Here is a 24272-nt window from a genome sequence, read left to right on the forward strand (position 1 = left end):
CAGCAAACTATTAGTTTTCATTTTACTGTCTTTCCTAATCTATAAGTTGAGTATGATCATGTGTTTAGTTAATTTTGTAATTTGGATAAATCCGTTTGACCGATTCATCCCTGTACCTTATGTTTTAAACTAACGGGTACAGCGTATAGAAATATGATAATTAAATACAACTTTTTAATCCACGTTAAGCAATTCAAACCAATAAACTCTATTTGGCCAATGCACTTTTTATGAGCGTAACTTAATGCTAAATATTTTTTACAATAACGAAATTAGAGTTACTGAAATCGGATATTTTTTGGAAATCAGACAAATTGTTCAAGCTTATCAAAAGCCTACAAAGGAAAACGAGGAAGAGGCATAAATAGTTTCATTTCTTGAAAATCAAAAACATGTGTAGCAAACCTGATTTAAATTTTGTGACAAAGCTGAAATTGCAGTTCAACAAATAAATACACCACCTTAAATTGTCATTGGTCGATTTTGAAGCACATCCAGAAATATAATAGCTTTATAACGAGAAAGACTTCAAGAGCTTGCAGAATATTTATTTTTCTGGTCACGTCCATACTTAAAAACCCAAACTAACTGCAATCAAAAGACAATAAACACTATTTTTACATTTATGAATATTATTATATAAATTAAATATAAGTATATTAGATGTTATGTTTAAAATAGAAAACCAAATTTAAAATCCACTTATGATTTTGAAGTCATTAGTTCCATTAGTGTTTCTCTATTTATACCCGTTAGTCGTACAGTAAAAGATTCGTCTAAAAGTATGTAACAGGCAGAAGGAAGCGTTCCGACTATATAAAGTATATATGTATATTCTTGCTTAGCCGAGTCGATCTAGCCATGTCCCTCTGTCCGTATGAACGGCCAGATCTTAGGAACTATGTATAAGCTAGAAGGTTGAGATTCAGAATACAGATTCTAGAGACATAGACGCTGCGCAAGTTTGTTGACCCATGTAGCCACGCCCACTCTAACGACCACAAACCGTACAAAAGGGCCGCGCCCACACTTTTGAAAAACGTGTTAATATTTTCTCACATTTTTTAGTCTTGTTAATTTCTATCGATTTGCCAAAAATTTGTGAATCTCGAGATTAATGAAACTGTTTCACTGCTTTTCAATATTTTTATCAATTATATTTGTTCGTGCTTACAATTTCGTAATTACCTGCTTTACGCCGATGATCTCAAAATCTATATGACAATGAACTCTATTAGTGACAGTTTTTTACTTCACTAAAAATAATCAGCCCTTAAATATAAATAAATGCTTGTCAACAATTGCTTCTTTTTACTTCATAAATAAAGAATCGCTGTTATTGTTAAATAAGATTTTGTAACTGGGAGTCCTTTGTGATAGGAAATTCCAGTATTCTGCGCCAGTGAATTATATTCCTCCAAAGGAGTATGCAATCATGATGCTTTTAAGGCGAAATAACATGTAGTTAGAATATCCGTACTCGCATACTCTGCATTCGTCCGTTCTAGGAATACGCTTCCATTATCTGGAGGCCATCTGACACCGTGCATATCAATAGACTTGAACAGCTTCAGTGGAGGATCGGCGTTTAATAGCTCTCTTTATTAATGATACATTAAGTTCTTCTCTTTTGGCATCGATTAATATTAATATTCCAGTAAGAAGTCTTCGCACCATGGTCCCATTTAAAGAAGCCACTATCAGGACCAATCATGCGCGAAATGAACCAATCTTGAGGGCCTTGCGATTAGTTCGCTTTAGTCGGGGAGCTGATAGGCTTAAGTTTAAAGAACTTTTAAATACGCCATTGCCGTAAATAAATAAATAAATTTCTGACGATTCTGTCTGTTTCCCATCACCATTCATACCTGCGAATAGTCTCCTGATGTTTTTATATTAAGAGCACTTCAGCTCACAGTGGTAACTCGCATTCCATTAAATTAACTAACATCCATTAAAAACGAAATTCCTTGAGTTGAGCAATGAATAGTTTGTATTTCGGAAATGCGATTAACAACATCATTCATGAACTATACAAAACTCGACCATATTTACTTATATTAGAACTTGCCATATATACACTAGAACGTCTCTATGCCTAAGCGCTCTTTTTGGACGCTTTTAACATGGTTTAAAACTTAGAAATATTTTAGAACTAGGCGGTAACTTAGTGCAACGAGAGAAACATCTGACTTTAGCCGGTGGTTGTTACATTCTGTTCATTCAATTGTTCTTAATTCAATAGTTTGTGGTCCAATCTACTTGTGCTTACTTCAGCAAGTAGTCCATCTCCGACTTTGTGGTGGACATGTACTGATCCAGCTCCATGTCAAGATCCTCGCGTTTCACCTCAGGGCGCTGTGGTTTGCCTATTAAACAGAGAAAACATTTTAGTCAAGAGTCTAAGTAGGAAGTAGAGACGAAAACACGTCAATTTTGAGTTTCAAGTGCCTATTTCCAGATCCAGTCCGGTTTGTCTCCTGGCCACTTGTCTCGCTTTTACCTGTTGGCTTACGACTACGACTGCGTCCCCGGCGAACCTGTTGTTGCGGGCCATTTTTGCCACCGTTCGTTGCCTTAACCTTCGCGTTTTTGTCGATTTTACCATTTCTGATGATGTTGCCCCTTGCAGCGCCTGCACTGCGTCCGCGTCTCTGGCGAGGATTAGCCCGGCCCTGAGCAGTAGCGGCGATAGCGGCAGCAGCGACGGCGGCAGCACGATTGCGCGAGCGTGAGCGTCGAGCAGGAGCAGGATTGTTAACTGCCCCACCGCTAGAAGCAGCGTTTCTTGCAACAGATCTGTAATAAAAATATGTATTCAGTATGCGGCAAATGATCATTGTTTTAATAATTATGCATTTTATACATATTGTATTTACTTAGAAGGTTTAAGGCTGAGATCAGTTGAATTTGTAAGGCACGAAACATACCTTCTACGTAGTCGTCCTTGACGTCCGGCAATCGAGGCGGAAACTCCCTTCTTTTGGGAAATCTGAGCACTACGACGCTTCTCGACCCGTCCACCTGCCACACCTCGAATTTGGCTTGGTGCCCGGCGCTGCGGCGGGATCTTGGCTTGGTTGTTTCTCTGGCCGGTTCGCACGCCAAGGCGATGCTTGACCGAAAGCCGCTGTTTCACTGGAACACGGCCCTGGGCGGAGCGATCGCGATTGCGGCTCTGGGAACGCCCAATGCTGCGTCCACGGCTTTGGGAACGTGCCCTGTCCACACGCTGTGTTTGCGGGTGGCGCGAACGGGACCGAGAGCGGGAACGTCCTCTTGGGGCTTGCTGCTGCTGTCGCTGACGACGCTCAACGCGCTCGGCGGCACCGCCCACAGAAGGGCGGCGCTCTCCTAGCCGCTGCCGAAGTCCGCCTCCACCTCCGTTGGTGGCGGGGACATTGCGCATGCTGCTGCCGCTGCGGCGATTGCGTGCGGCATTGCCGCTTGCCACTAGATCGGCACGCATCCTGAGCGATTAACGAAGAAGTACAGAGATGTTGCAGTGGATTGATAGTTGAGCGCGATTATAGGCAAGATGCTTACGTTGCTACCCTGGTCACGTTGTTGGACCGTATGGGCTTCCCGTTGGGCGCCAGTCGCAGCGACTTGACGCCGGCGACGCGTTGTCCGCGTCCGCTGACGGCGGTGGTCCGTAAGCTTCTCTGTAAGGAGGCATAAGGTTGTGTGGAAGTTTTGGTGTCAGTACGCTGCTGCAGTGTTGGAGTTCAAGATCAAGGGATAGAGAGAGAGTCTGATAGTCTGAGTCTGTAGGGTTTTTGGGTAACACGCAGAAGGCGCACTTTTCTCGACAGCATAGTCCGACCCCTCTCCTCCGGGTACTCCAAGCCACTGCTGTCAGACATAAACCTGTCCTACGGATCAGGTCGCTTTCCGATGTCTGATTGCATTATTCGGTTTTTGGGAAACACGTACGCGCTTCAGTTTGAGGGCCGTCTGAACGGTGTGGAGCCGCTTGAATTCCTTCAGCAGCCGGGAGTTGACCGCGGACATTCCTTGATTTCCGGCTCCGCTGTTCACAATGCGGCGACTCCTGCTCCTGGAGCGGCTGCGACCACGTCCCTGTGGCGTCTGCTTCGGCTGCTTCGACTGCATCTGCGTGAAGCGCTCGTTTAAGGAGATTCCAGTGTTCATGATTGCTGCGGCTTTGCTTTTATAAATTGATCCTTATAATGAATGTTTTTTCACTGTTCTCCGCTTGACTCTTGGACCGTCGAGTGATTGTGTTTCTGCGCCGAAAACCGGTTTGCAACTGTAATGGAAAGGAAAAATGCATTGAGTTTTGTAGGCAGTCAGGTACACCAGGGCGAAATGGTGACCCCCGGACAGGTAGTGCCAGCTGACACCCATAAACGCTAAGCTCACCCAGTTCTTTAAAATCCACCAATAAATCTGCAGCTGTTCGTATGTGGAAATGCCAACCGTTGGCCCTATTCCCTAAGCACCCCCGTAAATACAACCGTGGCCATAGTTACAACACTAAGCATTTTAACAATATTTTCCCATTTAAGAACATTGATTCATTTCACATGCATATAGGGAACTATGGTTAGAAGAGTCGCGACTGTGAGATACCCAGTACTGAGCCAATACATGAATTTCATACGTTTCTAATAATCCTATTTGAACTATTATGACACTTGTAGTAGGCGTTGAATGAGGGCGTGGCAAGGTTTTGACGAAGGAGTAATCTAGAGGGACATGGTCAGATCGATCAAGGCAGTGGTCCGGATCGAAGATACGTGTACATTGTAGGGTTGGAATTACTTTTTTCTACCAGTTACACACTGTACACTTTTTATTTTATAATACAGTTTTATTTAAAAATGATAACCCAAGGTAAAGCCCGATTTATAACAAATTTAGCTGTACGAATTAGTGTGGCAAGCCAATCGATCAATTGAAATTGCGACTGTGGCTTGCGGACACAAGAGAGACTTACATTCGTAATTGCATTGAAATAATGCAGAAGCCTATCTAGAAACAATATTTGGTTCTATTTGGACGGCAGCTGTGCTGTGCTGTATAGATAGATATGCACGTGTGTGTGTGTACATATGTATGCATCTGTATATATACATTTTGGGGTTGTATTCAAGCAGAGCACACTGTAATCTAATAATAGTTTCTTCGCCAACATGAACTTTTTGTGGATGATGATTAACCCGTCGAAATCGGGGCCATAATTGCATATATATTATGTTTCATATGCACTTAAATTACATAATTTTGTTAATACTTACATTTCTGACTTGTGGCGTCGCTGCTTCGCTTGTAACTCAGCACGAAAATAGGTACGGGGGCGTTCTGTCCACAGACAGAAATTGGTTTCACTCGTAGATTGCTCGTTTATTTTGCTTATTTAGCCGTAACTACGATGTTTTCAGTGGCTTGGTTCCGATTAGATATGTTTTCCAGACGAAATTCAAGTTTTTCCTCGCTGCTTTTCAGGCTGACAAAGAAATCAGGTATTGAGTGATTGTTCTCCACAGCGTTCGTCGTAGGTGTTTGAAAATACCGAATAAAATGCGCATCGTATTAGGGGTACTAAAAAAAATACTTAAGGCTACGCACAATTGATGATAAATTATTATTATTATTATATGATATTATAATACAAATTTTCAATATTCTGGTCGGAATTTTATATTTTTATATAAATTTTAATTGTTTTATCATGATTATTTATAGACACCATTCGTTCCATTCATGGTACATACACTCAGATTCGTTTAAACTTTCTCTGGTATTAAAGATTTTTTTGGTTAAAACACCCCAATTAAAATTTTTAACATGGAAACATTTTCAGGACTACCAAATAAAATATACTGAAAAGCAGTATTTTTACGAACAAAATTCGCGTTCTGGTGAGCTTGCAGCCCTGGCGGGGACAGATGTAGGGTTGTCGCCGGCCATCAACAATCCAAATGAACTCCTACGGTTTGTAGACAATATTAAAAACTGAATTTAACTGCCTTCCCACAAGAACTCACCAACACAAAGGGAGCGACAACCCACCGCCTGCGCCCAGAAACCTGGTCGACTGTTTTCCCCAGTTTTCTTTTGACCCACAACCTGCGTTTGCTTTGTGCAGCCATACATTTTATTTCATTAGCAAAGCGAATATTTTTATAATTTTACTTGTGTGTTTTGTTTGCCGCGACATTTCGTTTCCAATTCGATGGTGCACCAGAACACACAGCTCAGAACATCCACATAGCACACTGAAAGAAACCAAGAAACTAAGAACCCAACCCGACACCGAAACTGAATAGACGCAAGTACCGACCCAACGAGACCCTTTCCAAAGCCAAAGACCAGTCCAAAATGGCCAAAATGTACGGAAAGGGTAAGAGTAAGTACACGCCAATCCACACCCACTTTCACATTGTAATCTAACACCTACTGACACCGCTTGGCATGCCGAATCCTCAGAGATCTAACGAAAGTGGTGGTGATTTGTCAGGGACTAATGCTCTCCAATCTATTTCGTAGCTGCTATCGAGTCGGAGGAGCTGCAAAAGCGACGCTGGCAGATCGAGCTGGAGTTCGTGCAGTGCCTGTCGAACCCGAACTATCTAAACTGTAAGAATAATATTACCTCAATAGGATAATTAACTAATTCACCATATTGCGCGAACATATAAATAAACAATTACAATGCCTCCTGCCAGTCCTTGCACAGCGTGGATTTTTCAAGGACCAGTCGTTCATCAACTACCTGAAGTATCTGCAGTACTGGAAGGAGCCGGACTATGCGAAATACCTCATGTACCCAATGTGCCTCTACTTCCTCGATCTGCTGCAGTACGAACACTTCCGCCGGGAGATCGTCAACTCGCAGTGCTGCAAGTTCATAGACGACCAGGCCATTCTGCAGTGGCAGCACTACACTCGCAAGCGCATCAAACTGATCGAAAACGTTACGGCCGCCCAGCAGCAACAACAGCAGCTTCAGCAGCAACAGCAGCAGGCGAACGGCATGGAGGCAGCAACGGGAGGAGATTCAGCAGCACCTACCCCCAACGTGAACGGGTCAGCTTCCACGGCGGATGGCCAACAGCCGTCTTCGGCCCTACAGCCTGTCCAAGCCCAGCCGGGAAATCCCCAGCAGCAGCAGCAGCAAATCAATGGTCTGGCATCGGGTGCCAACATAAAACTAGAGTTAAACTAGCGCTGGCAACTGAAAGTTTACCAATAAAATAGTCTAAGAACCTGGAACAAGTTACTTTGCATTCCATTTACTATCTTCCTTTCCGGATAAGAAACTGCAACCGCTTAACACCCGCTGCGCATAAAAATAAGTTTTTAATTTAGCCAAACTAAAATTCTAAAATAATTTTATTTTTCATTTTATTTTAGAAAAGCTTGAAACCCTCATCTCATTACTTTGGTTAGGGTGTCGCCTCCTTTGTCGTTGGTTTTTGGTTGGAGACACAAAGCAAGTTGCATTAATCCATCTGTTGGTGAATTCACAGACCCACAGGACACAGGTTCTCAACAGGAGGAAACCGTCGCGCTAAAGGGCCACTTCTACGGCGTCTACTTGCTATGCAGCCAGAGCTTGGATCCTCGCTACCGGGGAAAGTGCTACGTGGGCTTCACCGTGAACCCCAAACGGCGGATACGCCAACACAATCTTGGTTGTGACTTCGGCGGCGCGAGGAAAACCAGCCGCAAGGGGCCGTGGCTGATGGTAATGATCGTGCACGGATTCCCGAATAATACAGTGGCACTCCAGTTTGAATGGGCTTGGCAACAGCCCTCGCTTTCAACCAGGCTTAAAATGTACCCTGAATTAAAACGAAAACTGCCCAGGGAGACGTTCTTTGACTACAACTTTAGGATTCTCAGTCATATGCTGGGGGTTGGCCCTTGGAATAGATTACCGCTCACCGTTCGCTGGCTAGAAACGGATTACGAGAGGCCATTTAGCAAAACACTGCCTAACCACATGGAAATTGTGAGTGGCAAGGTTTCCATTAGTGCCTCACAACGTAGGAGACCTGATGATGCAGTACCGCCTCCACCTGTGGCGTGGGCTTCCGAGTGCCACCTTTGTATGCAGCAAATCGAGCAGCCGGAGAAATCCCGCCTGGGATGCACAAATCAAATGTGTCGGCTGACATGCCATATGGTGTGCTTGGCCAATTACCTTCTGGGCGACGAGACAGGTCATTACATCCCAGTTGGAGGAGAGTGTCCGTTGTGTGAGACCCGACTCAGCTGGGCAGCCCTGCTGCAGCGCAAACGTCTGCTTATGGGCGTGCCTGAGGAACTGCAGGATCATGACGAGGATCTGAGCGACGACATTGATGTGGACAGCGATATTGAAGATGGAGCTCAGGAGCTCAGCAATTAGTTGAAGACCCAATTGCTTTTATTTACAAATGCTAATGTATCGCATGAGCTAAAATTATCTAATGTGATCTTAAAAGTAAACATTTTAACTAAATACTTAAGAAAATATAAAATAGAATAAATATTATTATTAAATAGTCAATACTGAGTATAATTTCGATTTTTTTGATGTGTTTGAGGTTTAAACGAAAGAAGCTAAATTCAGCATTTTAAAATGTAACAAACTAATTAATATTTATCAGTTTTTATTCTCAAAGTATTATGAAATAAATTATTAGGGTTGATTCCCATTTCGTTGGTTGCTTATTGCCTAAGAATACGTTCAGTAAATTGACAGAAGAACATGTATAACATTGATAAAGTTAAAGGTCGAGGTGGGAAACATGTGTCTTGATGCTTCTTAAAGCGTTTCTATAGTCTTGTAAAAGTTCAGCCATTTTCCGCTTTTCCTCCAAGTAATACTCCATGGACATTTGTACGTACTCCTGTCCCTTGAAGTTGAACACAGACACTTCAGTAGTATCTATATTGTCGGGTTCGGCTCTAACTCGGCCTGCATTCGATTTGGGTTCCGTTTTCACAGCTTCCTCTAGAGCAATGACAATGGAGGATTCCTTCGGGCGCTTCTGCGGTGGACTATCGTGGACTATATCAACTGAAAACAAAGTTAAAGAAATTAATAAAGCATAAGTTGCAATACCAATGTGATGAATCCAGCCGGTTATATTTACTTACGATCCTTCTTAAGAGTTGTGGTAATTGAGGTGGTGTCCACATTGTTGATGCTGAGCTCATCGTCGCTCAGGTTTATATAGTAGCTCTCATGCGAAGTGGAAGCCACTTGTTGGGGCTCCTCCTCCGGCTTGGTACTGCTTTCCTCATACGGATACGGCACTGCCTCGCCGACGAGGAGCGTTCTGTTCTTGGAGGAGGATATGAACTTGCGGTCAAAGTGAAGGGAGCACATAAAAAGCTGGCTATGGGGAATCTTTGGATGCACTTGGCCGTTTTCGTGCCAGATTCTCGCCCGGTGCGGTTGTTTGGGAAAGGCAAACAGGGTTCTTCCTTTGGTCAGCGCGTTTTCGTGGCCCACGTAACAGTATTCGCAGTCCTTGTACGCGCAAGACCTTGTCGTCATATTAATAAATTAAAATTTTTACACGAACTTAATAATTAAATAAACAGCGCAAATCGAGTACGATGCATTCGTTATCGATATCATATCGAGGCATATCGAGGATTTGGATTTTCAACTCGTTTCCACTTTTCTGCATTTTTATATATATTTATTTGCAGTTCTAATTTTTAATAACAATAATAATTAATTGGAATAACGTGTCAACAAATACAATTAATAAAGTTACAGCAAATATATAATTTTTTTTTTAGATTTTGTTAGTTTCAATCCTTTTAGCTTTAACTATCACATTCATCGGCATTTTAATTGTGAAGTAAAAAATATCAGTAAATTGTCACCATCCGAACTTTTTTTGCAAGTTCACTCCAAAATCCTATCAATATGGCAGGCCCGCCAAGAAACGGGAAAAATTTTTGTTTTGCCATTCGTCTTTCACGTTGATTTCGTATGCGATCCACATGGATTACTTGAAGCTATGCTTGTGCGCGTCAAGAATTGAATAGACACCATGACCATAACGGATTCCGAACTCGACAGCAGCAAGAGCATCGACCTGACATGCAGGAGGAGAAAGAAGGCAGGTTCCGTCGCCTGCGAAGGATTCATCACCACGTACCATGAATACTGCAGGAACACTTCCATACATGGTGTCCAATATCTTGGCGAGCAGCAGCGCCCCTTTCGCGAGCGCATCTTTTGGCTGTTCGTGTTCCTGATCTCGATCTACGGCTGCTCCACACTGATTCAAAGTGCCTACACCAAGTGGACCGAAACGGTGCGAGTCCCTAGTAGAAGCTAAAAAAAAAAAAAAAAAAGTATCTGAAACAATAGAATTTAAAGTACAGATCCTTCAAGCTCGCAATGTTTCAATATATTATGCCTCCTAACCGCAATGTTTTCTTAATATAAAAACACTACAGTGTCTTTTGTAAAATTAAAACAGCTCTTGCTGCCTTCAGCTGACAAAGAATAATAATAATACTTTGTGTATTTTTAAAGCCTGTGATCGTTAGCTTCGCGGAAAAATCGACCCCCGTGTGGAACATCCCGTTTCCGGCGGTCACAGTTTGCTCGGAGACCAAAAGGGTGCTAAAGCAGAAAGGTTTGTTATTTGGGAAGCCTCTAGTTCTACTGACTATGAAGATTAACATGTAAAATTTGCTTGACAGGAAAAGAGACCACTTATGCTGATCTTTACAGCCAGTTCAGGGAGGATATGCGAACTTCGCGGGTGTTTAGGCCCGAAAACGTTAGCGCCCTTGAGATGGAGGAGTTCCGCACCCTGCTGCACGTATGCAGCACGCAGATCATTGAAGAGGACATTCCTTTGATTGCCGGCGACGACTTGGACTACTTTGATGTTCTGCAGCGGATGCTGCCCCAGTTTGATCGGTACTTCTTTTACTGCCGCTGGCTAAGTCGCTCCGGCGAGTGCGAGACCTTCTTCCGGAAGACTCTTACAGAGGAGGGCATCTGCTATACCTTCAATGGGCTGAGAGCCACTGAGATATATCGGGACGACACCTATCAGTACCAACACAGCGGGGAGCCCCTGGAAATGGAAAATATTAGCTCGCAGCACACGCCCTGGACTCTGGAAACAGGCTATGCGCTGGACAGCGATGTGGAGACCTTTCCGGCTCGGGTTTTAAGTGCCGCAGCGCGATCTGGCATTTTCCTGGCCCTCCAAAGCTTTAAGCAGGAGGTGGACTACGCCTGTCGAGGACCAGTGCAGGGATTTAAGGTGGGAAAATTTGAAAAACAGCTGTTTGCTTTTTTCTTGCTCCAATGTGTGTCTACAGTACTGCCAATCTACAGGTACTGCTCCATGCGCCCGATGACGTTCCGCAGGTTTCCAAACAGTTTGTGCGCATTCCCATGGGCAAGGAGGTGCTGATCGCAGTGAAGCCCAACATGATCACCATGTCGTCGGGCATAGCAGAGTACCATCCAGTTCGGAGGCAGTGCTTCCTCAGCCACGAGCGGTCGCTGCGATTTTTTAAGGTGTACACCGAATCCAATTGCCAACTGGAGTGCCTGGCCAACTTCACGCTGACCAAGTGCGGATGCGTTAAGTTCTCGATGCCCAGAAATATGGACATGCCCGTATGCGGAGAGGACAAGATCCACTGCTATAATCGGGCGGAAAGGGAGTTGTTAGTCAGGGAATTTAAAAGGGTAAATGCGCTAAACGCTGGACGAGAAAATTCGCGGGGCGTGGAATCTGCCTGTAACTGCATGCCAGCATGCACATCCCTCGTTTACAACACGGAGATTTCCCAGGCCAACTTCGATTTGGAAGAAATGCTAGTGGCTGAGGGCGACACTGAGTTCCTGAAGGAGTATCCCGGCTCCCAGATGTCCCGCTTGTCCATTTACTTCAAGCAGAGTCAGTTCATCACATCGAAGCGGTCGGAGCTTTACGGAATGACCGAGTTTCTGGCGAATTGCGGTGGCATTTTCGGTTTGTTCATGGGGTTCTCCATCTTGAGTCTTGTGGAGATGATCTACCACTTCACGTTGCGGCTCTTTACCAATCTGAAGCGCCTGGTTAAAGGATAACCCATTAGCACTATTTCGTAGGTGCGAACAATTCTTATTGTTCCAAATATTGTTATTTGAACTAATTATATTCAATGGAAAATAGAATATGGTTATAGGTTGTTATATTTAATTTATGCTTTATTTAATTTAATGCTTAGTCTAGCAGAAATTTGTCAATATATGAAATTGATCTATTATGAGCCATACTCCGCAATTTTAAAACATAGCTGACATAAAAACCAGTCATTTTTCAGTCATTTTTCTCGAACAGATTCAACAGTGACTTCGATGTCAAATTGTCATATTTGATATATTCTATCTTATAATCTACAGTCTGTTCAGAATTTCATTGGAGGTCCTTACTTTCGAATGATTGCCTTGAATCTAATTATAACAACCATATAGTGACCTCACAACTGCTCTTAAAAGCAATACTTCTCCGAAGTATGAGGTTCGTAAATGATCGATTATTTAGAAGACCTGCACACAGATGACCTCAAAAGATATATTAGGCTATATATTATATTGACCTAGAAGAAATCGGTGAATAATCGGAATAATCTGCCATTAGATTTAAATATTATAAATATAAATAAATATTATTAATATTAAATATTATTAAATATTATATAGATAATCGAAACAAGATGCAAAGCATTTTAATCTAGATTGCAGGACTTTTTAATTTTAAATAGACACAATTCATTTAGTCATACGATCTTTAGAAATAGATTGTAATTTTCCGAAATACTTTGTATTTTCACACTTACATAGTTCTATTTCCGTTAAAAAAAGGTCATATTTAACTTTCAAACTTTAGCTAGAGTTTTGGACGGTTCTACAAACGCGCCAGCTAGCGAGCATCACTAGTGCGTGCGGCCGCTTGCGCGCCAAAAGTAATCATGTGTTATCGATAACGGCGGAGCAGTATTGCCTTGGTGCTTTAGCGAGATTCCAGCGTGTCAACTAAATTGCGTAAAAAGTTGAATAAAAGAAAGTTGGATAGGCCGCACAGCAGCTGATTTAGCACCCACCAAAGACCAACCATCCCAAGATTCACGGCAACCGCGAAGAGTGACCAAGAGTGCAGTGCGCTAGTTTGCGACCCTTGGCAACCCAGCCAGTTGTTCCGTTCTGCTCTTTTTAGGCGTCCGCCGTCGCGTGAGGACTGAAGTGAAGTGAAAATCGTGGTTTCCACGAGTTCCCGTGTTTCTATTCATTTGAACCAGACAGGATAAGATGGCAGCGGATCAGGCCCATTTCCAGCAGCTCCTGGCCTCCCTCTTGTCCACGGACAACGATGTGCGCCAGCAGGCGGAGGTGAGTCCCAATATTCTCGTTTACGGCGTGGCAGGGGATCTTGCAGAGCGTATTGCCGTCGCCTCGAAATTTCGATGCGCAATTCCCGCAATGGGTTGCAGATGAGCAAAAATATACGGCGGACTGCCATCTGTAAGATCTTTTCCCGGCACATATATATGTATATACATGTGCAAACGTCGGTGTGCGAATCCTACAGCCGAAATTTCAGACGAATCTGATTCATCGTACAAAACGTGTTTTCGCCCTCCGCTTTGCCCCGACATTCGCATGTGTGCGAGGGAGAGGCCGACGGACAGACGGTGCGAAGCAGGCAAACAAAGCAAAATGGAAACGAATTGTGCAATTTGCATGGCCGCCACATGATTTTCCACTGGAATTCGTAGTAGACAATTCGGTTTACAGAGTGCCGCCGCAAACGGAAACAAAGAGCAGGTGCGAAATCCATGACACACGGTTCCAGCAATGCAATCTGTCGGTTGATAAGCCACTCGGATTCCGAAGTCTCGCTCCGGCGCCACATGGCACCGCCACGCCCACGCCACACCAGCCAGAAAACCCCACCCACTCTGCTGACCTTGGGCAGATGGCAAGCATGGTACCGCTTCCACCCAAAGTTCCACCTGGGTTGCTAAAAATACCTATTTAGTTTCCATGCCGGCTTCACTTATTTTTGAATTAGTTTAAGCAAATGATTTCAGAATTGGGACTGTGGTGTTCACCTGGGAGTTGGAAATAATCAAGATCCGTTTTAAATTGTTTCAGAGCCCAATGTTGTCGAGGTGCAATTTTATTACATATATTAAACATCGAATGCATATGCACATACAAAACCATTTCTAATTCCAGGAAACATACAACAATCTTTCAAGAGAACTGAAGGTGACGCATCTCCTGGGCAACATCCAGAATGGGCAGCAGTCGGAGGAGGCTCGACAGATGGCCGCCGTGTTGCTGCGCCGCCTGTTTACCACCGAGTTCTTTGAGTTCTACAAAGGGGTAGGCAAAAATCCGCACAGAGAATCCTCCTCTGAGCATCTTACTAATATTACCCAATTTTTAGCTTCCAGCTGAATCCCAGAACCAACTGCTTCAGCAGATCCTTTTGGCCGTGCAGCAGGAGGTGACGCCGCAGCTGCGGCGCAAGATTTGCGAGGTAGTTGCCGAGGTGGCCAGGAATCTGATCGATGAGGACTGCAACAACCAGTGGCCCGACATCTTGCAGTTTCTCTTCCAGTGCGCCAACTCGCCTACGCCGCAGCTGCAGGAATCGGCACTGCGGATCTTCTCCAGTGTGCCTTCCATATTCGGAAACCAGGAAGCTCAGTACATTGATCTGATCAAGCAGATGCTGGCCAAAAGCATGGACGCTGGATCCGATCCGGAGGTCCGAGTACAGGCCGTGCGAGCTGTCGGTGCCTTCATCCTCTACCACGACAAGGAGAACGAGACGGCCATCCACAAGCACTTTGCTGATATGCTGCCCCGCATGATCCACATCACTGGCGAGACAATCGAGGCCCAGGATGATCAGAGTCTGCTGAAGCTCCTGATTGAGATGACCGAGAACTGCCCGAAGTTCCTGCGTCCCCAGCTGGAGTTCATTTTTGAGGTCTGCATGAAGGTTTTCAGCTCACAGGACTTTGAGGACAGCTGGCGTCACCTAGTGTTGGAAGTTATGGTGTCGCTCGCCGAGAACGCCCCGTCGATGATACGCAAGCGAGCGGACAAGTACATCGTGGCCCTGATCCCGCTGATTCTCCAGATGATGACCGATTTGGATGATGACGAGGACTGGTCCACCGCCGATGTGGTCGATGATGACGATCACAGTGACAACAACGTGATCGCCGAGTCCTCGCTGGATCGCCTCGCCTGTGGCTTGGGAGGCAAGGTTGTGCTTCCGCTCGTAATGAACGCTCTACCGGTAATGTTGGGTCATGCCGATTGGAAACATCGCTTCGCAGCCCTCATGGCCATCTCGGCCATCGGTGAGGGTTGTCACAAGCAGATGGAAGCAATCCTCGATGAGGTAATGTCCGGAGTCCTGAACTTCCTGAGCGATCCTCATCCTCGCGTTCGATACGCCGCTTGCAACGCCATTGGCCAAATGTCCACCGACTTTGCACAGACCTTTGAGAAGAAGTTCCACAGCCAGGTGAGTATTTTCTTAATGATGCCAACGTGAGTTCCTATGAACACACTATGCAATATACACTGCTTTATCAACTTACTAATAAGTAACAGAAATTAATTAAATGCTTAACCATTTTCCCTTCGCCAGGTGATTCCCGGTCTCTTGTCTCTTTTGGATGACGTGGAAAATCCGCGAGTGCAAGCACACGCAGGTGCCGCTCTGGTGAACTTCAGCGAGGACTGCCCGAAAAATATATTGACACGCTACCTGGACGGGATCATGGCCAAGCTGGAGACAATTCTGAACTCGAAGTTCAAGGAGCTTGTGGAGAAGGGAAACAAGCTGGTCCTGGAGCAGGTAGTGACCACAATTGCATCGGTTGCAGACACCTGCGAATCGGAATTTGTGGCCTACTACGATCGCCTAATGCCATGCCTTAAGTTCATCATCCAGAACGCAAACTCGGATGATCTCCGCATGCTTCGCGGCAAGACCATCGAGTGCGTGAGCTTGATAGGATTGGCGGTGGGGCGGGAGAAGTTTATTGGTGATGCCGGAGAAGTCATGGATATGCTGCTGGTCAATCACACCGAGGGAGGGGAACTAGCTGATGATGATCCGCAGACCTCCTATCTCATTACTGCCTGGGCACGCATGTGCAAAATCCTTGGCAAGCAATTTGAGCAATATCTGCCCCTCGTTATGGGACCAGTGATGCGAACCGCCACCATGAAGCCTGAGGTGGCGATGCTGGACAACGACGAGGTGGAGGACATCGACGGTGATGTGGACTGGTCATTCATTAATCTTGGCGAGCAGCAGAACTTCGCCATTCGCACGGCTGGCATGGACGACAAGGCTTCGGCCTGTGAGATGCTGGTTTGTTATGCTAGGGAACTGAAGGAAGGATTTGCCGAATACGCTGAGGACGTGGTGCGTCAAATGCTGCCCATGCTTAAGTTCTACTTCCACGACGGTGTCCGCACAGCTGCTGCTGAGTCGCTGCCTTACCTTCTCGACTGCGCAAAGATTAAGGGTCCACAATATCTGGAGGGCATGTGGATGTTCATTTGTCCGGAGCTGCTCAAGGTTATCGTCACGGAACCGGAGCCAGACGTACAGTCGGAGCTGCTGAATTCGCTGGCCAAATGCATTGAGACATTGGGGCCGAATTGCCTTAACGAGGATGCCATGAAACAAGTTCTGGAGATTATTAACAAGTATGTGCTAGAGCATTTCGAGCGTGCTGACAAGCGTTTGGCGGCTCGCAACGAGGAAGACTACGACGACGGTGTGGAGGAGGAGCTGGCCGAGCAGGACGATACGGATGTTTACATACTTTCCAAAATCGTGGACATTACACACGCCTTGTTCCAGACCAACAAGGCTCAGTTCTTACCCGCCTTTGAACAGGTGGCCCCGCACTTTGTCAAGCTATTGGAGCCCAGCCGACCTGTTGCCGATCGCCAGTGGGGCTTATGCGTGTTCGATGATCTGATCGGTGAGTTGGTTTTCTTAATTGAGTTGTGCAGTTCAATAGAACTGTCGATACCTTCAAACATAACTTTGTTGCATCAAATCATTTGTGCCACCATAAAACTAACGACTTGTCCCTCATTTATCTACAGAATTTTGTGGCCCCGCTTGTGCTCCATACCAGCAGATCTTTACGCCAGCCCTCGTCCAGTACGTGTGCGATAAGGCCCCAGAAGTGCGTCAGGCGGCTGCCTACGGATGCGGAGTGCTCGGCCAGTTCGCTGGTGAGCAGTTTGCGCACACATGCGCCCAGATCATTCCACTGCTGGTGCAGGTCATCAACGATCCCAAAGCCCGCGAAATCGAGAACATCAATCCGACAGAGAATGCGATCTCGGCGTTTGCTAAGATCCTCAAGTACAACAACTCGGCGCTGACCAACGTGGACGAGCTGATCGGTGTTTGGTTCTCTTGGCTGCCGGTGTCCGAGGATTCGGAAGAAGCCGCCCACATCTATGGCTACCTATGCGATTTGATCGAAGGCAACCATCCGGTCATTCTGGGAGTAAACAACTGCAATCTGCCGCGCATTGTCTCCATCATCGCTGAATCCTTCTGCACCAAGGTGATTGAGGCGCAGAGCGCCACCGGCACACGTATGCTCACTATCGTCAAGCAAGTGGAATCGAATCCGGAGGTAATGGCCGCTTGTGCCAGCACCTTGAGCCCGGAACAGCAGCAGGCGCTGCAGGATGCCTACCGGGAGCTGGCAAACGTGGCTCCCGCCTAAGGAACCGCTCCTCCAATGACTTCAGACCCAGTCCATTCATGGCGATCAAGCCAAGGAAGAAACGATGGACTCTTCAGCTACTCGTTATCATTATTTTTCATCTTACCAAAATTTTGAAGTATATGTTTAACACATATATACCCATTTATACAGATATACATTTATGTGTACAATAGAGTTATCCGGGTATATAATTCTATACATATTGTGATTTTAATCAAAACTCTTCTCCCGAAGACAAAAGTCTGCCTCGTTAGAATTTGACATGTTGTATGGATGCGATCCAAATGCCATCCCAATCACACCCAAATTCCAACAGAATATTTTCGTTACTCAAATTTTCATATGTTTAATACATATGTGTGTATATACGGCCCGCACGGCCGCCTCTCCCTGCGGAAAACAGGATGTAAACGTTGTCCGAATCGAACGAAATATAATTTTGTGCATTCAAACCAGGATCGACAAATATATTTAAAGGAATAACATTTATTGTATTTTAAACATGATAAAAACGAAATAAATAACAAGTAAATCGATATTTTAATTGCCACGAGCTTGTGTTTTAGTATTGCTTTTTATTATTAACCAGCCATGTGCATATTCATTCATTCAATTTCAAATTCGATTCCCATCGAAAGATTTATTAGAAAAGTCGCTATGGCAACTCTGTCTGTGGCCAACAAACGCTAGATGGCAGTGAGCATGCAGAGGCCTCCTAAACAGCTGATTCAATCGCAATGAAAATAAAACGAATCAAAACAAAGATGGAAAAACTCGGAACATTCCACAACTCGAATAGAAAACACGCATTCTAGCATGTTATTTACGAATTTAAGTGATATTAGACAAACGATATTCTCAATTTAAAGATAACATGGTGTGCGACTAAACAGGAGCAGAAAATACTTCGTAGAATTAGTGAGAAAATAGCGAATGAGAGCTGGAAACAGTGGAGCACTGTTTGTTTTCCAAATCACTAGATGGCTTGGTGGGCAAAGTGCAGATTAAACGCTTCAGTTGCCGCAGCGAATCAGACCAAACCGAAACCCAAAGGTGAGTGCAACAGGTAAACGGCCACAATTCAATTTAGAGCAGCTGTCCCTCTCATTCTCTGGCAGGAGAAGATGAAAAAGCGCCTCATGCCCACTTTGGTGACGCATTTTGGCCACCCTTTTGGTTGGTATCGGTTGCCCGCCACGTCGGGATGAATCTCTGCCAGCAAGTGCGTTTTCAATATCTAAAACGTCTAGTTGTAATCCCTGTTTGCCTGTTAAGTCTCACGAATATCAACAAAATATGTAGTAATTTGCACTATAAGATTCACACATAACCAAACTATAAAATAACCTAGTCATTGACTATAATAGATTTATAGTGGGCCTTAGTTTTTTGTATAGCATCTAATGTTTCTGTGCTGCTCCGTAGATATTCAAGGCCGTGATGGCGGAGGAGGAAAGCGAATTCCTGGAAGCCTATGCTGGCATCAAAACAGCCTACAAAGCGGCCATGACACAGGTGGACCTTGCCGTAAGTCACGAGGAGCAGGAATCCCCCGGCCAGGCCATTGAGGCCTACGAGCTGGCCATGCGTATGATAGAGGACACCTTCGGCATTCCAGTAGGTCTTCCCAACGAGATCGACACCGTGCAGACGGAGTGGAACGACGCCTGTGCGCTCATCCAAAAGCTCAAGAGCGCTGAAACGGAATTGAGATATCGCCTCAAAATTCTGCGATCCCAGAACCAATCCATTGATGATTCAGCCGTGGAGGCCACGGAGGAAAGTCGAGCAGAGGTGGATGCAAAGAGGCCCCCGTTGCTGGCGGAAAACCCCTCCACGCAATATGACATAGCCAATGCTAGCGGAGCACCAAAAACGTACAGAGAGCTCGCTGCCGGCTTGCGGGAGCTCTTAGCCGTTCGGGACGCCCATGTCCTGCTGGATGAGCTCTTCCGGGCACAGGTCAAAATGTACCGGATCGAAGCCAGTGGATCTGTTACCTCCATGAGCGGCTCGTCCACAATGTCATTGGTAATGTGCACCGTTGGTGGCAAATGGAAGTACCTCAGTGGCATCTACTTCATTCAGTGCTCCATGCCAAATGAGGGGGCTGCAGGGATTTGGCTTTACCCCCTGGTTCCCTCGATCACCAACTGCTACCGAACAGAGTACGGAGCCTTTATTTTTCCGGATATGGAGTGCCAGCAGCCGGGCAATGCGTTTGGTTTAATGCTAACGAAGGAGGGCCAGACTTCGCGAACGGAGGACGAACTAGAGGATCTTCAGCAGTTCTTTCTTGACCTTTTGGAGGCCGTACTCGCTGGCACGGTGGAGCAGCTGAAATCTCCGACCTCCCAACGTGCTGGCCTCGCTTCAGATACCGTTTCCGGATCGGAGCAGGTGTCCAGACACATTGTGAGTGCGGCTGATTTCATTGCTAGTAACCTGGTACGGGGTGCCGAGAAGACAGGAGGCTTTATGCTTAGGAGTACTCCGTATATTATTTCCAAGATGACGCCAGCCTCGGTGGATGCTCAGGTGCCCAGCTCCGTCCAAACTTCAGGTGAGTTAGTTCCAAGTAGGGAACCTTCTTCCGAGGGAGCATGTAACGCTAAAATTAAAAGATTAGATTAGAAGTCAAAGATGCGATCGTCACTACATTTCCACCTCGATCGAAGGTGTTTGTGTTTGATAATCATGGTAATCAATGGCTTGGAAATATCTAGTAATTACTTATTCCGTAGTAACTACTTATTCTGCATCCAGTTCTACACTTGTGTTCTTTATAGTTGAGGTGGCCCAAAAGGTGTCGCACGCCGCAGCCGGAGTGACAGGATGGATAGCTGGAAAGGTGGGCATGGCTTCAATGGCAGTCGGCCGCTACCTGGCTCCTCACATTCAGGAGCAAGGCTCTAAGCTGCTGCAGAAGGGATTCGGCTACGACACCAGCGAGGCTAATAGCACCATGGAGGGCGCCATGACCATCGCGGCAGGAGCCGTGGAAGGAGTGAGCACCGTGTTCGATGGCCTCGAAACTTCCGCCAAGATCCTGGGCTCCAGCCTCAGTGAAAACTCCGTCAAGATAATCGAACACAAGTGGGTTGGCTTTGGCTTCTTAATGCCGAACAGATTTCATTATGCATTGTCGTCCGAATTGAAAGTAATCACTAGGTTTCTTTCGCCTTCGAAAAAGAAATATATAGTATAATGCGGGCATTTCTTATATTTCATATATTTACATACATTTATCTGCTATTTCAGATATGGCCAGCAGTCGGGGAATCTGGCTAGTGGCACCTTTGACACGGTGGGCAACGTTTTCGTGGTCAGTCAGAACGTGAACTACATAACTCCGAAGGGCATTGCCAAGAAAATGGTCAAACGAACCGGAGAAGCTGTGGTCAGCGACTACAAGCGAGACTTACGCAAATCGGAATCTCATTATATTAATGCCGGATCTCTCTATCCGGATCTTCGGGCTTTGAAGGAATAGCGGGAAAACCAAAGGAATTTATTATTATATTACATTGAAATATTGATATGACATTTATAGCTTCTAATCAAAAGAAAATATAAATAAATATTATGTTTCCTCTGTAACTCGGACGCGAACGAGCATTCAATAATACATAAAAAAGATATTTCGAAAGATTTTGCATCAAAACGTTTTTTTAGAGTTCAAAAATGATTTATAATAAAAAGGCTCGACTGGCTCTTCCACTCCAGCAAACTTCAAATGAGCTCTAAGGCTCTTTTAATCAAAGCCATTCTCGCTCCAACGTGGAGTTATGCCATCCAGGTGTGGGGAACTGCCGCCAAATCCCAGCTTAATAGGCTCCGTGTGGTCCAGTCGAGAGCTGCACGTCACGCATCTGGGCTCCCCTGGTACGTGACGAACATGGTCATCGAAAGAGATCTGAAAGTTACCCTTCTTGGGGATCAGATTAATTTCCACAGCAGCCGTTATGCCGACAGGCTTATGGACCACCCAAACCGACTAGCAACTATCCTAGCTGATCCCATCTCCCTCCGAAGACTGAAGAGGGTACACCCCAGCGATCTCCTTACCCGGAGGATAATATAACATATTACACTTTAAGTAATTGATAACTAGACTACATTTTTCTTTCTTTTGTACTTTATAATTAAGATACCACTTGGTCTCATTTATCTTTATCACACATTAAGTTATGTTCAGAGGAATTACTGAACGATTCCTTTTGAAACCTTAATAAATAGAATTAGTTCCCTTTAAAAAAAAGATTCATAATAAGGCAGAGACTTGGCGTAAGTGTGGATAAACCGAAGCTACAAAGTATTAAAAAGAAAAAGTTTAATTCAAGTTGTATATTTGTATAAACTAGATTCTAGCTTCCTAGCACTCCAACCGCTGAGTATCTTTTGATTTTAAATTAAAATGTCCTGATTTTTGATACACAACTCAGGCCGCTTTTACTAATTTAAAAGGTTTAACAATTTTAGCAAGGAATTTTGTATGAACGTTCCATGTAAATTGTGAAAAAACATTCATGTAGCATTAGTTTGACAACCAATAAAAAGCATTCTAATTAAATACTCGTAGCTACTGAAATAGCTTCAGATCGCCTGAAGTTACAGACTCTATAGCTATCTGATTTCTTAATTTATTATTCATTAATAAATATTGCTGGAAAGAGCAAATAAACACTCTCATATGAATACATTTCTTTTCAACATTTAGCTCTCGTGCCGAAATTATGAATGGGTATAGCATACTTTTGGGACGCGCAATCAAAAATTAGCTTGAAATTGGTTTAGTTTTAAGCTTCACCATATATTTTTATATAATATTATATATTATTTGATCCCAAAGCTTCAAAGATTCGTTGATTTTTGTATGCAATACTTTACGTACTAAATACTTAACGTAACCGAATATGCAGATTAGTTGGCATAGAGTAGCCTTCTAAGAGCAACGCAGCGGTGAAAATATAATTGATTCTCATAAAAGATTTTATTACTCACATCGTCCGATAGCTAAACTGGCTAAAACCGAGAAAGTTGTTAATTATTTTGAATTCTTTCCGCCGAACAACGTAACGAAAAACGTAAGAGCGATGCAGAGAGACCCTGCCTGCGGACAGATAAAAATACCGCACTTAGTCTGATTCGACCCACCTCAGCTGGCCACACTTAGCCCCATTTTTGAACCCACAAATTCCTACGCTCGGCAGTACGTTTTGAACTCGGCCAAAAGCAGGCGGCTAAGAGTTCAGCGCGGCGCGCAAGCACATAGTTCCCCGCTCGGACGTGATTTCGCCCCTTGGTACATGAATACATGTGAATGTATACATATGTGCGCACGGTAAATAAGGCAGGAAAAGCCCAAAGCCACGGAGTTCGGATCCGAGAGTCTTGCGTTTTGTTTTGCGTAGCACTGCACCTGTGCAGTGGAAAATCGTGAATTCAGTCGCGGTGCAACTGCGGCGCTTGTGTGGGTGAGGGGAGTTTGCTTGCGGAAGTGTGTGCGTGTGTGTGGCTGTGGGTGGGTAGTGCCTTTTATTTCCGATTTTGACGGGAGTCGTCCAATCCACCAAGCTGAGTAGTTGCAATTACGGCGCGGCAGAAAACTGTTTTTCTCGCTCACAAATACATATGTACAACCTGTATAGGCAACTACCAGTGCAACAACAACAACGACTGCCGTAAACGGCCAAATGCGAACGCAGCAACAACAACAGTTCTAACAACAGTACACAGGCAAACACGTTTTCCGTTTTATTTTCTGGCCCGCGTTTGCTGGTGTGTGTGGGTGCGCCGCTGTGTGCGAGTGTGTGTGTGTGCGTGTGTACGTGTTGCTCGCTCGAGTATAGAAATTTCTAATGATTTTTGGCCTGATCCCGAAAAGCAGCTCCAAACAACAACAACAACTATTGGACTCTGCAGTGGCTGTTTCATTTGAATCTCGCCAGTCGCTTGAATTGTTTTTTTATATGTAATTGAATGCCGAAAAACAACTGTAGCCGCGGTCAAAACACAACTCTGTAAAAAAAGCATCTGTGACAGCAACGAACAGAGCTTCGAATTTTGTTGGTGAGTGTTTTCAGTTTCTGCACAATAACTAAAGTAAATAATAAGTGAATTAGTGATTTCAAAATCTGCATTTCGAACCGTGAAAAGGGCTTGGTAGCCAATTTTCTTAGTAACGTGTTTTTTTATCCAAATCTGCAAGTAAACTACATTAGTTGGTTGTACCTGAAACCGAAGAAAATTTATTTGTAATTTGTTTATATTGAAATATTTATTCATTACTTTTTAACTGCAATAAATACGTTCATTAACAGCATCTAAGTGTGCTTCAAAAATAATTGTATCTAAAAAAGGTCCAAACGAAAAGTGATGACCAATATCTTTTCTAACGGGGCACACTGTTATGTCGCACTGTAATGGATATCAAAAAGTCGCATTTCCCTCGGAGATCTTTCTTCATTGAGCGGATCGGT

The 24272-nt window shown here is 44.6% G+C and overlaps 8 protein-coding genes and 1 long non-coding RNA gene across 19 annotated transcripts in view; 6 read left to right on the forward strand and 3 right to left on the reverse strand.

Moving 5' to 3' along the window:
• Positions 1–1970: 1970 nt before the first annotated feature.
• Positions 1971–5524, reverse strand: LOC6613847 (serine/arginine repetitive matrix protein 2). The gene is made up of 6 exons (XM_002038280.2): positions 5265–5524; positions 3937–4273; positions 3547–3665; positions 2931–3470; positions 2504–2799; positions 1971–2369 (listed from the first exon to the last, which is right to left on the reverse strand). The coding sequence occupies exons 2-6, from the start codon at positions 4153–4155 to the stop codon at positions 2269–2271; spliced, it is 1275 nt and encodes a 424-aa protein (XP_002038316.2). The 5' UTR covers positions 4156–4273; positions 5265–5524; the 3' UTR covers positions 1971–2268.
• Positions 5525–5897: 373 nt separating this feature from the next.
• Positions 5898–7249, forward strand: LOC6613848 (mediator of RNA polymerase II transcription subunit 31). Of its 3 annotated transcripts, XM_032721851.1 has the most exons (4): positions 5900–5961; positions 6215–6376; positions 6517–6606; positions 6696–7249. In XM_032721851.1, exons 2-4 carry the CDS (start codon positions 6349–6351, stop codon positions 7193–7195), a joined length of 618 nt encoding a protein of 205 aa, XP_032577742.1. In that variant the 5' UTR covers positions 5900–5961; positions 6215–6348; the 3' UTR covers positions 7196–7249. The 3 variants fall into 3 exon arrangements, with proteins under 3 accessions (XP_032577743.1, XP_032577742.1, XP_002038317.1); XM_032721852.1 differs by lacking the exon at positions 6215–6376 and having other exon boundaries at positions 5898–5961; XM_002038281.2 differs by lacking the exon at positions 5900–5961 and having other exon boundaries at positions 5977–6376.
• On the forward strand, positions 5925–8524 carry LOC6613849 (structure-specific endonuclease subunit SLX1 homolog). The gene is made up of 2 exons (XM_002038282.2): positions 5925–5961; positions 7500–8524. The coding sequence occupies exons 1-2, from the start codon at positions 5949–5951 to the stop codon at positions 8381–8383; spliced, it is 897 nt and encodes a 298-aa protein (XP_002038318.2). The 5' UTR covers positions 5925–5948; the 3' UTR covers positions 8384–8524.
• An 86-nt stretch (positions 8525–8610) lies between these two features.
• On the reverse strand, positions 8611–9585 carry LOC6613850. 2 transcript variants are annotated; one of them, XM_002038283.2, is made up of 2 exons: positions 9118–9581; positions 8611–9037 (listed from the first exon to the last, which is right to left on the reverse strand). In XM_002038283.2, exons 1-2 carry the CDS (start codon positions 9518–9520, stop codon positions 8745–8747), a joined length of 696 nt encoding a protein of 231 aa, XP_002038319.1. In that variant the 5' UTR covers positions 9521–9581; the 3' UTR covers positions 8611–8744. The 2 variants fall into 2 exon arrangements, with proteins under 2 accessions (XP_002038319.1, XP_032577741.1); XM_032721850.1 differs by having other exon boundaries at positions 8949–9037; positions 9114–9585.
• A 224-nt stretch (positions 9586–9809) lies between these two features.
• On the forward strand, positions 9810–12270 carry LOC6613851 (pickpocket protein 28). Its single transcript, XM_032720259.1, has 4 exons — positions 9810–10295; positions 10520–10622; positions 10690–11264; positions 11339–12270. The coding sequence occupies exons 1-4, from the start codon at positions 10029–10031 to the stop codon at positions 12080–12082; spliced, it is 1689 nt and encodes a 562-aa protein (XP_032576150.1). The 5' UTR covers positions 9810–10028; the 3' UTR covers positions 12083–12270.
• A 279-nt stretch (positions 12271–12549) lies between these two features.
• On the reverse strand, positions 12550–13184 carry LOC116801376. The gene is made up of 3 exons (XR_004361965.1): positions 13099–13184; positions 12835–13030; positions 12550–12594 (listed from the first exon to the last, which is right to left on the reverse strand). It is a non-coding gene; the product is annotated as an uncharacterized LOC116801376 (long non-coding RNA).
• A 22-nt stretch (positions 13185–13206) lies between these two features.
• On the forward strand, positions 13207–18326 carry LOC6613852 (importin-5). The gene is made up of 5 exons (XM_002038285.2): positions 13207–13384; positions 14234–14383; positions 14448–15542; positions 15669–17022; positions 17150–18326. The coding sequence occupies exons 1-5, from the start codon at positions 13304–13306 to the stop codon at positions 17785–17787; spliced, it is 3318 nt and encodes a 1105-aa protein (XP_002038321.1). The 5' UTR covers positions 13207–13303; the 3' UTR covers positions 17788–18326.
• Positions 18327–18526: 200 nt separating this feature from the next.
• LOC6613853 (protein spartin) lies at positions 18527–21396 on the forward strand. 4 transcript variants are annotated; one of them, XM_032720256.1, is made up of 4 exons: positions 18527–18843; positions 19216–20353; positions 20580–20886; positions 21052–21283. In XM_032720256.1, exons 2-4 carry the CDS (start codon positions 19231–19233, stop codon positions 21281–21283), a joined length of 1662 nt encoding a protein of 553 aa, XP_032576147.1. In that variant the 5' UTR covers positions 18527–18843; positions 19216–19230. The 4 variants fall into 4 exon arrangements, with proteins under 4 accessions (XP_032576147.1, XP_032576148.1, XP_032576149.1 ...); XM_032720257.1 differs by lacking the exon at positions 18527–18843 and adding an exon at positions 18994–19012 and having other exon boundaries at positions 20580–20950; positions 21052–21178; XM_032720258.1 differs by lacking the exons at positions 18527–18843; positions 21052–21283 and adding an exon at positions 18994–19012 and having other exon boundaries at positions 20557–20631.
• Positions 21397–23001: 1605 nt separating this feature from the next.
• The window catches only part of LOC6613856 (uncharacterized protein CG43427), a 51003-nt gene continuing 49732 nt past the window's right edge, over positions 23002–24272 (forward strand). For 2 of the 5 annotated variants that reach the window (XM_032720299.1, XM_032720300.1), the window contains exons 1-2: positions 23003–23134; positions 23681–23862. The gene's annotated coding sequence lies outside the window, so the exon portion shown is untranslated. Of the gene's footprint in view, positions 23135–23677; positions 23863–24272 lie in introns of all 5 variants that reach the window. The other 3 variants (XM_032720302.1, XM_032720298.1, XM_032720297.1) reach the window with 3 other exon arrangements.

The sequence above is a fragment of the Drosophila sechellia genome, chromosome 3R, assembly GCF_004382195.2.
Source record: "Drosophila sechellia strain sech25 chromosome 3R, ASM438219v1, whole genome shotgun sequence".
NCBI lineage: Eukaryota > Metazoa > Arthropoda > Insecta > Diptera > Drosophilidae > Drosophila > Drosophila sechellia.

What these genes read in the sequence shown, in the direction of transcription:
- LOC6613847 (XM_002038280.2), bottom strand. Translation starts at nt 4,155, where the DNA reads ATGAACACTGGAATCTCCTTAAACGAGCGCTTCACGCAGATGCAGTCG. An exon ending in CGGCCCTCAAACTGAAGCGC is followed by an intron (nt 3,666 to 3,936) that starts GTACGTGTTTCC and finishes GCCTCCTTACAG; the next exon opens with AGAAGCTTACGGACCACCGC. An exon ending in CAAGGACGACTACGTAGAAG is followed by an intron (nt 2,800 to 2,930) that starts GTATGTTTCGTG and finishes TTTTTATTACAG; the next exon opens with ATCTGTTGCAAGAAACGCTG.
- LOC6613852 (XM_002038285.2), top strand. Translation starts at nt 13,304, where the DNA reads ATGGCAGCGGATCAGGCCCATTTCCAGCAGCTCCTGGCCTCCCTCTTG. An exon ending in TCTTTGAGTTCTACAAAGGG is followed by an intron (nt 14,384 to 14,447) that starts GTAGGCAAAAAT and finishes CCCAATTTTTAG; the next exon opens with CTTCCAGCTGAATCCCAGAA. An exon ending in AGAAGAAGTTCCACAGCCAG is followed by an intron (nt 15,543 to 15,668) that starts GTGAGTATTTTC and finishes TCCCTTCGCCAG; the next exon opens with GTGATTCCCGGTCTCTTGTC.
- LOC6613848 (XM_032721851.1), top strand. Translation starts at nt 6,349, where the DNA reads ATGGCCAAAATGTACGGAAAGGGTAAGA. An exon ending in AATGTACGGAAAGGGTAAGA is followed by an intron (nt 6,377 to 6,516) that starts GTAAGTACACGC and finishes TCTATTTCGTAG; the next exon opens with CTGCTATCGAGTCGGAGGAG. An exon ending in GAACCCGAACTATCTAAACT is followed by an intron (nt 6,607 to 6,695) that starts GTAAGAATAATA and finishes GCCTCCTGCCAG; the next exon opens with TCCTTGCACAGCGTGGATTT.
- LOC6613851 (XM_032720259.1), top strand. Translation starts at nt 10,029, where the DNA reads ATGACCATAACGGATTCCGAACTCGACAGCAGCAAGAGCATCGACCTG. An exon ending in ACACCAAGTGGACCGAAACG is followed by an intron (nt 10,296 to 10,519) that starts GTGCGAGTCCCT and finishes GTATTTTTAAAG; the next exon opens with CCTGTGATCGTTAGCTTCGC. An exon ending in GACCAGTGCAGGGATTTAAG is followed by an intron (nt 11,265 to 11,338) that starts GTGGGAAAATTT and finishes GCCAATCTACAG; the next exon opens with GTACTGCTCCATGCGCCCGA.
- LOC6613853 (XM_032720256.1), top strand. Translation starts at nt 19,231, where the DNA reads ATGGCGGAGGAGGAAAGCGAATTCCTGGAAGCCTATGCTGGCATCAAA. An exon ending in CAGCTCCGTCCAAACTTCAG is followed by an intron (nt 20,354 to 20,579) that starts GTGAGTTAGTTC and finishes TGTTCTTTATAG; the next exon opens with TTGAGGTGGCCCAAAAGGTG. An exon ending in GTCAAGATAATCGAACACAA is followed by an intron (nt 20,887 to 21,051) that starts GTGGGTTGGCTT and finishes CTGCTATTTCAG; the next exon opens with ATATGGCCAGCAGTCGGGGA.
- LOC6613850 (XM_002038283.2), bottom strand. Translation starts at nt 9,520, where the DNA reads ATGACGACAAGGTCTTGCGCGTACAAGGACTGCGAATACTGTTACGTG. An exon ending in CACAACTCTTAAGAAGGATC is followed by an intron (nt 9,038 to 9,117) that starts GTAAGTAAATAT and finishes CTTTGTTTTCAG; the next exon opens with TTGATATAGTCCACGATAGT.